The following is a 14,584-nucleotide window of genomic DNA, read 5'->3' as shown; positions in this document are numbered from 1 at the left end:
CACCAGCGCATATTGAAGGAGACAGCCATGGAATTACAAATCTGGGGAGATTTGAGGAGAGTGGAAATGTTCGGGCACTTGCAGGATTGTGGAAGTTGAGCAGGTTTCCCCAGTGGAATTCCCGCCTCCTCTTCCCACACATCTAGGCCACAGGGGATGAAAGGGCTTGAGAGGGAGAAACCAAGTGCGGGGACATGCAGGGAGTCAGGGATGGGATGAAGGCTGATGGCTGTGCAGGTACCATTTCTTTCCATGCTCACCTGCACATCCTGCAAAGCTGGTGGGGTGAGCCACCCACTGCACTGATGGCTAGTGAGGCTCAGAGAGGTTGGCGGGGGAGGAGGGGCCAGGATTTGGGCCCGAGTGTCTGAGCTCAAAGTCCAGGTGCGTACCCATCCTTAATGCTTGTCACAGATTGCAGGGGGTGTGGATGGAGGAAGCACAGGGAGGCTGCATCAGCCATAGAATGAGAGGTAACCCCAGGGCCCCAGAGAGAAGCTTCCCCAGATCCACCAAGAAGGGGGAAAAAAGTCTGGAAGCACCCAGAGTGGAGCGAGAGAGGCCAGGACCAGGCAGGGCAGAGCAAGAGAGCGGCAGAGATGGGGGCACCTGAAAGTAAGGTGCAGAGATCAATAGGAGGAGAGAAACTGAGGCAGCATGCCCAGGGACGCTTCAGAGCAGAGCTTCTGGGGATGCCCAGAAGGTAGGGGCAGAGAGCAGAGTGGCTATGCTGCCCCCTCCTCCACCCCCTCTCTGCCGGGGCTGGCCCAGTCAAACTCAGCTCCCCTTGGGACCCAGTTCCTGCCCTCACCCCAGTCCCTGCTACTCCTGCCCAACTGTGTCTGAGAAATTCAAGACTGCAGCAGTAAACACGTGGGCTCTGGAGTCAAGCTGACCTGGATTTGAAACCCAAGTGTACTTCCCAGAGGTCAGCCAAACTCTGCCCAGTTTCCTCATCTGTAAAATGGGTATTGTGGGGACTCGAGGGGATCACACATACCTGTAAATGTCTGGCTGCTGCTATTCATGCTGATTCTCTGGGAGTCGGGGGTCTTGCTCCAGCCCCGCCTCCCAAAGGCTCCTACCTCCTTTCCCCTCACCTAGAAGGGTTTTAAGCCCAATGACTATTCTAGGAGCAAATAAGCCCTAGCTGAAAGGGTTCTGCCCTACCCCAGGGCCTTTGTACTTACTGTTCTCGCTGCCTGGGAGGGGATTTAATAGAAAGCAGCAGAGCTGGGATGGGGTTGGGGGCACCCAGTGCCTACGTGGAGTTCTGTGATCACTGCTGCGGAGTCTGGGGGACACGAGGAGACCAGCTGATGAGTCCCGGGGCTCCTGCCCCCAGAGCCCCACCATCAGCCAGCCTGTCCACCCCTCCCTCTCATCTGCCTGCCCGAGACCATCAGCGCCTTTGTTTTGAGCACTTTCCACTACTGTGCGCTCTGGCCGCCGGGCCTCCATTAGGGACCCTTTCCTGGGGCCGATGACAGGCGGCAAACAGCTCCCCAGCGAGCCAGCTGTAATTGCTGCCGCCTCTAAGGTCGGAAATGATTTTTTTAAAACCTCACAAAGCAAAACAGACACCCTACTGCCTGCTTTCTCCCTCCCTGCCCTCAGCCGGGAACCAAGCCTGAGGTTTCTGAGAAATGCGGGGTGCAGTTAAGATTCCCCTTAGCCCAAGAGACGCCCTTAACATGCCAGGATCAGGGAAACAAAGTTTGGGGCTCTGATCCCTCGCTTTGAACTCGGTGTGAGGCCCCGGACATCTCTCTAAGCTCCCCACCACCACCCCTCGCCCCACCATTTCCTCCGTCTGGGGTGCCTGCTGGGGTGACCATGACGGGCTCTGACAGGAAGTTATGGGCCTCTCTGTGAAGCAGAGAACCGCAAGGCAGGAGGGGAAGGAAGAAAGCCTGCCAAAGGGAGAAGATCACTGGGGAAAAGGTTCTGAGGAGGAAGGAGCTCGTGTGTTCAAGAAAGGAAGCCAGCATACTTCTACACACACATGTACACACACACCAGACATCCAGCTCCCGTCTCCTTTCAAGCCCAAATTCCCAACAATCCATGGGCACTTAAAAATCAGCCCCCGCATCCTATGAGCCCAGAAACTCAGCCCCTCTCGCCATAAACAGCCTCTCCTCCTCCATTGGCCCCTCCAGCCTCCAAGGCCTATTTAAGGCCCCCACTTCAACCTGCAGGGCCAGCGACGCCCTGTGCCTTCACCACTCAGAGATCCTCCAGGCCTGCCCCTGCCCTGGGAATCAAAACCAACCCTCCCCAGCCTAGTCTCAGCACCTCCAGCCACAGCCTGCTTTTCCGGGTATGCCCGCAGGCCCCTCCAAATGAAGCCCCTGCCAGACCCAGACAGTTGGGCAGGGCTCCCTGCCGGCCACCAGAGCCTCCTCTCAGCCCCGACGGTCCCTGGACACAGGCAGAGAAGGTGCCCACGGCCCCCAGGAGGTCTTCCCTGACTGCACCAGGACACAGCAACCACTCTCACTGGGAACCCCCCATCCCGAGACCTCCCTCCTCTGTGGCACACCTGCCCTGTTTCTGGGGCTCTCACCTTTGGTTGAATGACCTCCATTATGCCTCCCTAAACTCACCCCCGCGGACACTCACCAACGACCTGCCGGGGAAAGGGAGTGAAGCTTCTTCCGAGGACACCTCAGGTCACAACACAGAACAGTCCCCAGGGGTAGGAGAAGGACTCCAGAGCCTGGCTCTGCATCACGCCAGCCCTGCATCCTGGGGCCAGCCTGGAACCTCAGTCACCCCCCACCCCCTGCCCCGTGACAGGAAGGCTGCTTCCCCCGAGGACCACAAGTGGGCTTTGGGGGCCCTCAACAAGCCCCCTGACACTGGACCAAACAATGAGGCATTTTTCTGAGGAAACAACCCAGTTTTCATCAACCAGTCCAATTCTCAAGAGGATCGTGACCTCCAAAAAATTAGGGACCATTAGTCTAGACGAGGCCCAGTGCCCCAGTGGCTTCCCCGTGTGGCCATTCACTCGTTTATTCATTTCGTTCATTCAACCGGCATTTCCTGGGTGCCTGCTCTGTGTGGGTGTCATTGTGATACACAGAATCCGTGCACGTGTAAGCCTGAGATGTCACCTGAAGAGAGGAGTGTGTGTGTGTGTGTACAGAGAGACAGAGGGAAAGGGCAGACTGAGGTGGGAGAGATGAGAAGAGGGAGGAAGCAGATGGAGCAGACACAGGAAAAGGGACAAAGAAAGATGGAGAGTGGTCGAAAGACGGAGATAGAGATTGAAAGAGACAAACCCACAGAAAGAGATTCGGAGGAAGAGAAGCAGGTGGGCATGTGGCACCGATGGGCACTGCCAGCCCCCTAATTGATAGCTCTGAGCGAGGGCCCCCTCCTGGCTCTAACCTTCCAGATGCTCCCAGAGCCTCCACACCTCACGTCCCAAGGGCACCTGCCTGGAGGGGGCTGGGGAGGCCGGACCTGATGCAAAGGCAGAGGGTACCTGCCTGGCCCCTTAGGCCAGTCTGATAAAGGACCATCCAAGCCCCTTCCTCCCCACTGCCACAGCTCCTCCAGCCACACGTGAACAAATACTCAAGCATTCACTCCAGACTCAGGCTCAGACAAAAACAGTAGCCCCCATAAAATCCAGGCAGGCATGACCCTACTCCCACCGCTCCCCACTGATGATGCCAGACTTGGATCCAGAACCCTAGACTCTCAGCCCTGGGCTCTTTCAGCCAGACTGGGCCTTCTCAGCCTTTTGGCATCACGGACCTTGAGAGAATCCCATGAATCCAGGGCACGCTGTGGAACAAAACACCAGCCCACAAGCCCAGCTGGTTTGGCAACCAGCAGAGGACAGATTGAGTGGGTTAAGAGCTGCAAGCTGGGCTCAGGCCTGGCTCAGCCATCTAACATCTGCATGTCCTCAGGCAAGTCGCATCACCGCCCACCCCCGCAAGCCTCAGTGTCCTGTCTGTAAAATGGGAATGCCCTCTACACAGAACAGGCGAGGACTGGATGAGAGGAGGTGGGGAAGGGGCAGGCACAGAGAAAATCCCCTGTGAGCCCTGGCTGGTGTTTTGGTTCAGAGCCCGGAAGGCCACTGAGAGCTAAGCGCCAGGTGCCAGATGGAATGCCAGGCCACCATCGGCTCCATCCTCACCTGTTGATGGGAGGACAAAGGACAGCACTTGGGAGGATACAGACGGCGGTGTTCCAGATGCTTAGAGCTTTGGAGAACTCGGCACTGTTCAGGTGAGAAAATGAGGCCCAGAGAGGGGCAAGGACCTGCCAAGCCACCCAGAAGCTCGAGCAGGGGGAGGGTGGATAAAAACCCAGGTTTGACTCCCTGCCCCAATTCTGGCATTTTAAGTGGGAGCAGGACTGATCAAGGAATCTCTACCCCAACCTCTTAACACTGGGAGGAGTGAAGGCCCCCACCCCCACCGTGTCCCCAGTGTGGGACCAGGCCTCCTTAATGTTACGAGCCTTGCCCAACTCAGCCCTTGTCCCAGCCCCATCACTAAACTGCTCACACCCACTGTCTTCTGCCCACTTCACCTGTCTCTGCTCATTTGGGAAAGAAGGCAGGCTTCTCCTCTGTGATACCCCCAGCTAATAACTGGTCCAGCTTGCATACCTCCTGTGATGGGGAGCTCACTCTTAGTAACTTCACTGCCCCAGGAGGGAGTGCCCTTCTCCAGGCTGAACATCATTCCTGCTCCTTAACTCATCACAATTTACTTTTACATATATTTTACAAGTTCAGTTGTCTGAGCAAGAGCCCTGTCTGTCTTCTTCACTGGTATGTCCCCAGTGGCTAAAAGAGCCTGCTCCATGGTAGGTTCTCAATTATTGAGATATTTGTTGAATGAAGGAAGGAATGAATGAATGATCTCACAGCCCCTGTTAGGCCAGCAGTTCCCAGTGTGAGGAATAGGAGTATGAGGTGCGAGGGGGTGGCCTGCAGGCCAGCACCTCCCAAGTATGGTGACCCACACTCATGAATGCGTCTGTGTACCACCTGTACCATTACGTCCATCCTGCTTTTCTATAAACGAACTATGTTTTAATATCGCTGTTAGGCTCATTCTAAGCAATCATATCTGTGAAATCGCAGTTTTGATGTGCTGGTTATATTTTTCCAATCCACATTAAAATAAATGCATAACTATTAAAATGTAAGAGGTTTGTCTGTGTTCTGCCTAAAACCATCTCTCAGGTAGGACCCAAGCTTGCCGAGAGGGGTCTTCTTGAAGAAGGGGATGGTGGAGCTGAGCCCTCCGCTGGCTTCGAGGAGGGGGAGGGGACACAGCAGTGAACGGGGCCAGGGGGACCTGGAGCAGCAGCAGCCCCTCTGCCCACCCCCCCCCCTTCTTCACAGCAGCAGGTATCAGAGCGATTCTGGGGTCATCAGCTGGTAAAGGAGTGGATTTATCCCCCTAGCAAGACCATGGCCCCCTTTTCCATTGGAAGAATCTCACTGGGGGCTGGGAGAAGAGGCTACATCCTGGGACCCCATTATCCTCAGGGCTGAAGCATCTCACATGCACCCCAAGGGGCTGGGCCTAGGGGTCTATCCACTGCAAGAGGGAATCAGCCTTACTCACCCCAGATGCCCACGTCGTGGTCAGTAAGGATAAGGAGGGGGTTCGGGTTTTGTGATTTTTCTACTAATAACATGGATTTCTTATGAAATTAAAATTACATGAATGTTTAAAATGACACTGACTTGGTATGAACAGAAGTTTAAATTCAGACCTTAGACTTCTACCTTATCCTCCTTGCCACCCACTCCGTCACTCCCTACCATCTCCCTGGGCTGGGCATTGTGGTGGGCACCAGGACATGAGGGACTCTGACCCGCTCCCACCGTGGAGCCCTGGTCATTACAGTGGGGGTGGTGAGGGCCCAGATGCCAGTCCCCATGCGCCCAGCTGGCCCAAACTCCCTTGGGGCTGAGACACCCTTTCCATAACGCCCTCAACAGCTGGTTCAGTCCCTAAAGTCCAAGGTCATGGCCAAGCACAAGGAGGTAGGCTTGCTTCACGTCCCCTTTCCCTTCTTTCTGACACCTACCTCTCCCAAGGGCGCCGATGTCACTGTTCACACCACGTGTCCACTCTCCTTACCCATCTGATTTTCTCAGCCTAAGACAGAAGCTAGAAAGTCACCAAGGCAGGTTCTGGTCTGGGGGTGGCCAGGTTCACCGCTGCACAGCTCGGGTGTGGAATGTAGAGGTCATCATCACGGGGCCAAGGGCCTCTCCCTCCTCTCTGGGACACAAGAGCATTGCAAACGTGGGCCCCATCTGGGCTCCAATACTTGCTAGGTGAGTGACCGTGGGCAAGCCCTTTTAACCTCATAGAATCTCAGGTTCCTCATGAATACAATCAGGCCAGGGGAAGTCCCCTCCCCTTAGGATTCTTATGAGGATCAAATGAGACAATGCCGTTTAAAACCCTAACATGACAATATATGTTTGCTTCCATATAATTCTCACTCTCTGTTTTTTAAAAAATATTTATTTATTTGGCTGTGCCAGGTCTGAGTTGTGGCATGCGAACCCTTGACTGTGGCATACAAACTCTTGGTTGCAGCAAGCGGGATCTAGTTCCCTGACCAGGGACTGAACTCAGGCCCTCTGCACTGGGAGCTCAGAATCTTAACCTCTGGACCACCAGGGAAGTCCTCTCACTCTCCTTTTGTACAGAGGTGGGTCAGGTGATCCCCAAAGCCAAGCACTAACCTCCCAGGCAATCTGGGCGCACACTCTCTTACCCAAGGCCTTGGTTTTCCCCTTTGTGAAATGGGTAGAAGATGGTCCCAAAGGCCCTGCTGGCTTGGCCTGAGCCTCAGTGATTCATTTATTTCACATGCTCCATCTCCTGCCCTGGTGATTGGCAAGGATCACTCTCCCTGCACCCCAGACCCTGCCCACTTACTTGTCACCAAGAGACTTCCCCCAACACGCCTGCTGTCATGGTGGCAGCGAGTTGAATTCCCAGTCCTGCTGGCCGCCTGCGGCTTCCCTTGCTTGGGGAAAAGGCTGAGGGAGCCGCTGATAGGCAAAGTGTCAAAAGCAATTGGTGTGAAGGACTTGGGGAAAACTGCTTGTGAGGGCCAATTCCCCACAGGAGGCCGGGAAACCCTCAGCCCAGGGCGAGTGTTTACGGGCGTAATTGATAGAATAATCACCAACACCCGAGACAACGGTGAACACATTTTTAACATCATAACCTTCGGAAGACAGCACTCAATTTTCTCCATCTCCCAACCACCAAACTAGCCAGCTTATTGATGGGGAGATACCAACAGTTCGGGAAGGAACGCAAGAAAGCCAGGGTCATTTTTCAGTGCATGGGCTGTTTGCCAAATGGCCTGGCAGCCCCCACCCCCTCCCGCAGCATCCTGCTGCACCCTCCTGGCAACAGAGAAAACCTCAGGACAGGGAATCACTCAATGGACAAAGGCCCGGCCAAGCCAGGATCCTTGTCTGCATTGGGGTGTATTAATAATTGAAGGTGCTGGCCTAGGGGTGTGTGAGTGTGTGTGTGTGTGTGTGTGTGTGGCAGGGCGAGGGCGGGAGGATGGACGTTTGCTGCAGTGAAGGGCTTTCTGGGCTCCTCTGAAGGTCCACATGCCCATTCCAGTCGGGACCTCTTCCTCGCTGGCAATCCAGCAGCCCCCTGCACCAGGCAATTTCCCATCCGTACAAGTCTCATCAGGTTGGGTGAATACTTAAGGCAGTGACTCCAAGACTCTGGGCCTGGGGAGCTTATTAAAATGCAGATTCCAGGGTCCTCCCAACAATCATTTTGGCCAATGGATCTGCATTGTAACAAACTCCCTGGGTGCTAGCAATGCAGGAGATCCACAAAGATCCTCATTAAAGATCCTGCCTCCTGGGGACTTCTCTGGTGGTCGAGCGGTTAGGACTCTGTGCTTTCCCTGTAGGGGACATGGGTTTGATCCCTGGTCAGAGAACTAAGATCCTGTGTGTGGTGTGGCCAAAAAAATTAAAAAGATCCTGCCTTCCAGACCCCTACTGTGAATAAAATCTAGGAAGAGTCCTGGAGAAGAAGTCTAATCCAGCTTCCTGCTTCTAACTTGCACATGGCCTCAGCAAGATCTCATCACCTTTCTGAGCTGCTAGTTCCTCTTGGTGGAACCCACTGCTTTCCCAGTTGTCCGGGGAGCTGGAAGGGAGTCCCTGGGGTAGGGATGAGCAGGGGAAGGAGTTCCATCACACGACTGGCCAAGCCTGCCTCACAGCTGTGCTGGAGGAGGCAGGTTTGGAACTGCCAGACACACTTTCATTGTAGGCTCGCCTTCCCAGCTCTCTGTACAGACTCAGTGACCTTGAGCAAGTCACTGGCCCTCTCTAACCTTTGTTTCCTCCCATGTTGGATGTCAGCCTTAGTGAGTAAACACTGGTCAGAGGTTTGGAAGCACCTACCACACAGTAGGAAGTTCATAAATGTCAGCTCCCTTTCCTCCCACCTGCACTGTGCTCAGGGCAATGAGCTAACCCTATCTGATCAGAAAAAATCAAATTAGCTGCCATTCACTGAATACCTACTCAGCATAGATACTGACAATCACCTTCCTTGCCTCCTGTTTCCCAATGTCTCCCTAAAAGACAGGTACCACCCCCTCCCCATCACTCCTCATGCCTTTAAACACTCCTCTGCGAAGTGGGCTGAGTGGAGGCAGCCAGGAGGTGGGAAGTGAGACCGATGTCCTTGCGTACCCATCTGACCATGGGCTTTCCCTGTGACAAGCCCCGGGGCGAGCAGGTGGAAGGCATTAGCCTGGTGGCTGGGCTGGGCTGGGCTGGAACTGAGCTGGAGAGCAGCCACCAAGCGGTTGGGGTCAGTGGACTCCTCCCCGGGAGCCCCCTCTTCCAGCCTCCCACCCCCACCCGAGGCACAGAGACACCTCCCTAAGCCAGCCACATTTCCTGAATCAGCTGAGGACACGCAGAGCCCAGGAATAATGGAACGATCAGGCTCCAATCTGCTAAACAGCAATTTCTGGGCTTTTTCAGCACACACAGCTTTTATCAAATTGGTATTCTCCTCCTGAACACAAACGGCTTATTAGACATGACCCACTTATCCGCCGCGTCTCACTATCATTAATAACAGTTTCTTTTTGTGATTAAGTGAGTGGCTCTGAGCCCTTCCTGTGGTGTTAGGCGTCTGGCCCGGCAGAGGGGCAACGGTGGGGGCTCCTTGGCATCAACCACTTGGTGACTTTGAACCTGGTAGTGTTGGGCAGCAGTCTGGACCCTGCAGAGCGGTCCAGCCTCCTCGCTTCTTGAAGGACAGAAAGAGCCCTAGAGGGGTGACTCACTTGCCCAGAACTGCACGGTGGGTCAGCAAGAGAAGCCAGGCTCCCCTGCAGCCAGTGCTGTGTCCTTCCTACCCAACCCCTCTTCTGGGCCCTTGCTGGACCTCCCCAGGGTGCAGTGGGGGCACTACAGCCAGGGGGGCAGAGCTGTGCCCTAAGCACGCCTGGCACCAGGGGGCAGGCGGAGACTGCCACACAGAGGAGAACCCTGCTTGCCGATGAGGGGGCCACCTCAGGGCCTCAGGAATGACAGAGTGGCACCCACAGCCCAGGGATGGGATGATGGTAAACCTCAGAGCCCCACTCCTTGTATCTCTCGGGACCAAAAATTCAGGAAAGCCCTTCCTTGGAACATTCTCCTAGTGTGAGTTCCAACCGTGCCAAGGATCTGAGCAGAGCCAGGAGGGGAGCGGGAGGAGGAATCCCTAGTTTCCCTTGAATGGGAGGGAGCCTGACAGGGAGATAAATGTCCTGGAAAAAGCGCTGTCTTTGCCCGACAGACTCTGGGGCCAGTCTCGGTGCAACCACTCACTCACTGTGTGACCTTGGGCGAGTCCCTTTACCTCTGAGCCTTGGTTTTCCCATCTGTATACTAAAGATCAAAATAACCCTTCCCCTATTTTAGCACTGCTCCAGCCAGGTCGGTAGAAATTAGATGAGGGATAAGAACTATTTAACCTGGTCAGGAAGAAGGGTGTAGGGAGTCATAGTTCCTCAAAAGCAGAGACCCTGAGAAGGGCTTACTCTCCCAAGCAATTCCAACTCACATGTCACGCCCCAGTAAAGCCTTCTCTGATCTCTTACCACCACAGCCCTTACTCTTTTCCATCAGAAGAAATCACCCAGTTCTCTGCCCTTTGTGCAAACCTGTCCCCAGTCCTGGGCATACATTGCCCAGCATGGGTGCTGCAGCCTCCCTGGCCAGCTTGGAAACCCTTGTAGGGAAGAGATGGATGGATGAGGCGTCTCCATTTTCATCTGTGCCCTGGTCCTCATACAGGAAGGAGTCCACCTCACCGAGGCAGGGGGAGCCCCTGCAGCTGCCGGCCTCAGACAATCCAACTCTGCCGCCAACTTGGGCTCCTCTGGGGCTGGAAGGAGCTTCTGACACTCTGGCAGCCAGTGCTGGGAATGCTCACTTGCTCCCCAGCTCCCAGGGTGGCTGAGTTGAGAGGTCCCATCTTTCAGTCTTCCGGGGTCAAAGATGAGGATGAGAGGGGACCCTACAGGAGGATGGCAGGGGGCTTCCTGACCACCCCTAGAGGCAGACAAAAGCTCCAGGCTTCCCTCTTTCCCTTCCACGCCTCCGCCTGGAAGCAGCAATGCCAACTATTCCAGCGTCTTCAAGGGGCTCCCACCAAGCCAAGATGCCACCCACCTGATGGGGTGGCTGCAGCCCAGGCTACCAGTTCTCAAGAAGCGGGGTTCGTCTGTCCCCCAAGACCTTTCCCAGTGGGGCAGGTGGAGAGGGAAGGGACAAGGACAGCTACAGGGTTAAACCCACAAAGGGGAAAGGCAGATGGGCAGAGATGTGTGGGTGAGAAAAGTGTGTTCACAAGTGTGTGTATTTTGCCACTGTGTCTGCAGGAAGGCGGGCAGGCAAGAGTTGTGCTCTGGGGTGCCAGCTGGCAGGGTGTGAGCCCTCCGGCCGCGCCTGCTGTGTGTGTAGTGGGCACAGAAGTGAGGGCGATCCGGTGTCTGGAGATGTATGAGGGTAGGAGTTGTGTGAGAAAGCAGCGAGTGTGGCTGTGTGTCCGTGGCTGGTCGTGAAGGTGTATGTATCCGCGTGAGTGTAGAGGGTGGGAAAGGAGCCCTCCGCGAGAGTGGCATGGGGGTGCCACCCGGGGTGCATCCTCGTCCGCAGGAGTGGCCAGCAAGCCAGGGCCGGTCCGCAGACCCGGCAGGGGGCGCCCCCCTCGGACTCCCGCCACCGGCGCCGCGGGCTCGAGTCCGGGGACGGCCAAGTCGGAGCCGCGCTGCCCAGGGTGGGGTTTGGTGGGGAAGTCCGCGGGGGCGGCGACCCAACTCACCGTGGCCGGAGATGTGATTGTCCCAGGGCGCGTGGCCGGCGGGCCGCGTGGCGCCGCCGAGTTGCAGGAAAAGTGCCAGGTAGTGGAGGGCGCCCAGCGCCACGGCGAGCGGGGCCCCCATGGTGCGCGCTCGGGCCGGAGGGGGCGCCGCCGCCTCACATCGGGGCTCAGAAGACCGCAGACCTCGCGCCCTCCGGCCCCTGCCCGGTGCGGCCTGGCTGCCCGGCTGCGGCTGCTGCCCCTTCGCCCGCAGAACCCGGTCGGGCCCCGGTTCCGGCCCCCGCCCGGCTCCGGCCCAGCCCCGGCTGCGGGAAGCGAGCGCACGCCCAGCCGGCCGCCTCCGACTGCGGGACTCTTCCCTTCCGCGGAAGGCCACTCCGCTCGGCGCCGCTGCCGCCGCACCCCCTCCCTCCCGCGCTCCCCCCGCCCGCCCAGAGGAGGAGGCGGCGGCGGCGGAGGGATCTGCCGCTTGATTTATCATCAAAGTTTTGCCCAGGCTGGGATTTTTAAAGCGGTACCCGCAACTTCTCCCGGCCCGAGAGCGCAAGTCGGGGCGAGATGGGGTGGAGGAAGCCACCCTAGGGACCGGATTCCTGCCAAGCATAACACTACTGGTTTCAGGAACTGAAATGCTCTCCAGTGGGATAAAGAGGAAAACCAATCGACCAGACCCAGCGCGCTCAAAAGGGACTCCTCAACTTTGCTAGCTGGGCGGTGCCGAGGTCAGGGAGGCAGGTGGGGGTGGGTGGGTGGATGGAGGTGAGGGGGAGGTGGGAAGAAAACCTGGGCTGAGGCACTGGAGACCTGGTTAGACCTGCCTGCCGCAGGCTGTGTGATCGTGTCCGAGTGTCTACCCCAGTCTGAGCTTCAAGGTCTTCATCTGAGAAGTGGGAATAAATAGCTGCCTTCAGGGATCCTGGTGAGGATTACAAAATCGTGTGTGTAAAGCGCTAAGCATAAATGCCGCCCTCGTGGTAGAAGCTCAATAGTTATTACTGATGTTGTCCCCCTCTCTGGGACTCAGTTTTCATGTCCGTGTAGTGGGTGTAAGTAAGGCAGGCCAGTTGCTGGGTCTCCTTCCAGCTTAGAGAGGCTGAGCCTTGTGCAGTGGACTGGATCGCCCCCTTCTGGACTGCAGGGCTCCCTCCCTTGGACAGAGGGGCCTAGAGGTGGTGGTGAACGAAGCCACTTTCATTTCCAGGAGCAGGAATCCCAGGAGATCCTCCGATTCCTCCTCTGACTGTTTTACTGGGGCTGTTGAGACATAAGGCGGACCTGTGGCTTCATTTAAAAGAAAACTAAGCACGTTAAATCAGAGACGGAGCTTCTCCGAGGACCTCAGCGAGTCTGGGGCCAAGTTCCTGCCTCCCGGGCAGGATCTCTCCTACTCTCATCCCTTGTGCTTCATCAGGCATCGTTCCGGGCACAGCCCTACCCGCCGCGGTTTCAGCACCTCGGAGGAGGACAGCGTCCACCCCGACACCCATCTTTTCAACCTCACCCACCGCACTTCTCGGACTCTTAGATGGGAGGGTTCAGCACCATGGACAGACCTTCTGATTGCCTCCCTCGCCCCCGCCGAATGAGAGTCAGAGCCAGAGAAGGCCCACAGCCCTCTCCAGAACACACACAGGAGGATCCAGCATTGTGGACATCACCCCAACTTTGAGAATAAGGTTAGAGCCCGAGGGACAGCTTTCCTCCTCGCCTCCGTCTTTAATTTGTTCTCTCATACCCCTTTGCAGTAATATGGCGGACAACACACCCGTTGGGGCCTGTGTTCTCCAGCAACAATACGGTTTATTCGAAACCATGGACAGCACCCTGAAGGGTCGCGCAATTACGAATACTGCTTCTACACAACTGACAGCATTCACAGGACCGGTGTCGCGGCGCTGCCTTCAGCATCGCGGACAAACCCCGTCGTCATCTAGCTCCTTCCCGTCCATATTCTCTGGAGTAAGGGCTTTTTTTTGGGGGGGGGGGGCCTGATTAACTTACCTATTATTTCCCTCCCACGCAGAGGTAGTATTTATTTAGGCTATCCTGGAATGGCCTGGCGTCTTGGACCCTATGAAAACGTTTCCTCATTCATTAATTCACTTTATCCTCCCTCCCAGTGAAATGGTTTCCATTGCCCTTGTTATAAAGATGGCGAATCTTTTGTTGTTTGGCTGCACTGGGTCTTAGCTGTGGCAGACGGGACCTTTGCTCTTCATTGCAGTTGTGGCATGTGGAAGCTTTAGTTGCTGGCATGTGGGTCTAGTTCCCTGACCAGAGATCAAATCCTTGCCCTCCTGCATTTGGAGTGTGAAGTCTTAGCCACTGGACCACCAGGGAAGTCCTGAAGCTGAGAATCTTCAAGATTACATAGCAGCTGGTGCTATGACTGAAACCCAGGACTCTTTTAATCCCGGCCTGAAGCCTCTCCAGGAGAACAGAATGCCAGAAATGGGGCCCAAACCCAGGGTTTTCTCCTCTTAAATTTAGAATTGGAAGGAAGCAGGCAGAGGCAAGGGCACAGGAAGAGAGGGGAGAGAAGAGAGGAGAGAAAACAAGAGACGCTGCTTTCAGACTGCAGAGGAACGAGGTCAGAGTGGGACAGCGGCCCTGCCCTTATCCACTGACTGACCTGCAGGCACCCTTTCTTCTCATAGTCTGTGCTTAGTCGTGTCCGACTCTTCGTAACTCCATGGACAAGCTCCTCTGTCTATGGAGATTCTCTGGGATGGGGTTAGATCTCGTAACCCCTGAAGTTCCTTCAAGGGCAGATTTCCAGGGATTTAATAAGTTTGAAAAGGCTGTTGCTGTAATGGTTCTGCTCAAAAGCCTCCAATGGCCTTGTCTGTTAGAGGAATCTGACATCTCTGGTTTGCATTCAAGGTCTCAGCCTCCCTTCTGCTCCAGGCACCATCCCCCCTCTGCACTGCCTCCCTGCACCCAAGCTAGCGTCACCGTGTCCTTACCATTCCCTGTGTTTTCCCTCTACACACATGCCTTCCCCTCTGTCTAGCTGAGTCTTCCATTGGCCAAGGTCCCATCTGAATCCCTCACAGGAAGACATGCCTGCTGGCTTCTCCCAATCGCTGAGCCTCTGTTGGCCCATTACTGTTTACCCAGTGTTGTGCTACAAGTTTACTTATCCAACTTAATCCTCTGTACTACCAAGACATATAGGGTAGAATAGTGTGATTTTAAGT

General features: G+C 55.8%; 1 protein-coding gene across 1 annotated transcript in view; it reads right to left on the bottom strand.

Moving 5' to 3' along the window:
- VSTM2L (V-set and transmembrane domain containing 2 like) overlaps positions 1-11,725 on the bottom strand; it is a 38,557-nt gene extending 26,832 nt beyond the window's left edge. Inside the window, exon 1 of the mRNA XM_018057847.1 lies at positions 11,385-11,725. Within this exon, the coding sequence (XP_017913336.1) occupies positions 11,385-11,505 (121 nt within the window). The 5' untranslated portion in view covers positions 11,506-11,725. The remainder of the gene's footprint in view (positions 1-11,384) is intronic.

The sequence above is a fragment of the Capra hircus genome, chromosome 13 (assembly GCF_001704415.2).
Source record: "Capra hircus breed San Clemente chromosome 13, ASM170441v1, whole genome shotgun sequence".
Taxonomy (NCBI): Eukaryota; Metazoa; Chordata; class Mammalia; order Artiodactyla; family Bovidae; genus Capra; species Capra hircus.
This window is presented reverse-complemented; position numbering and strand designations above follow the sequence as displayed.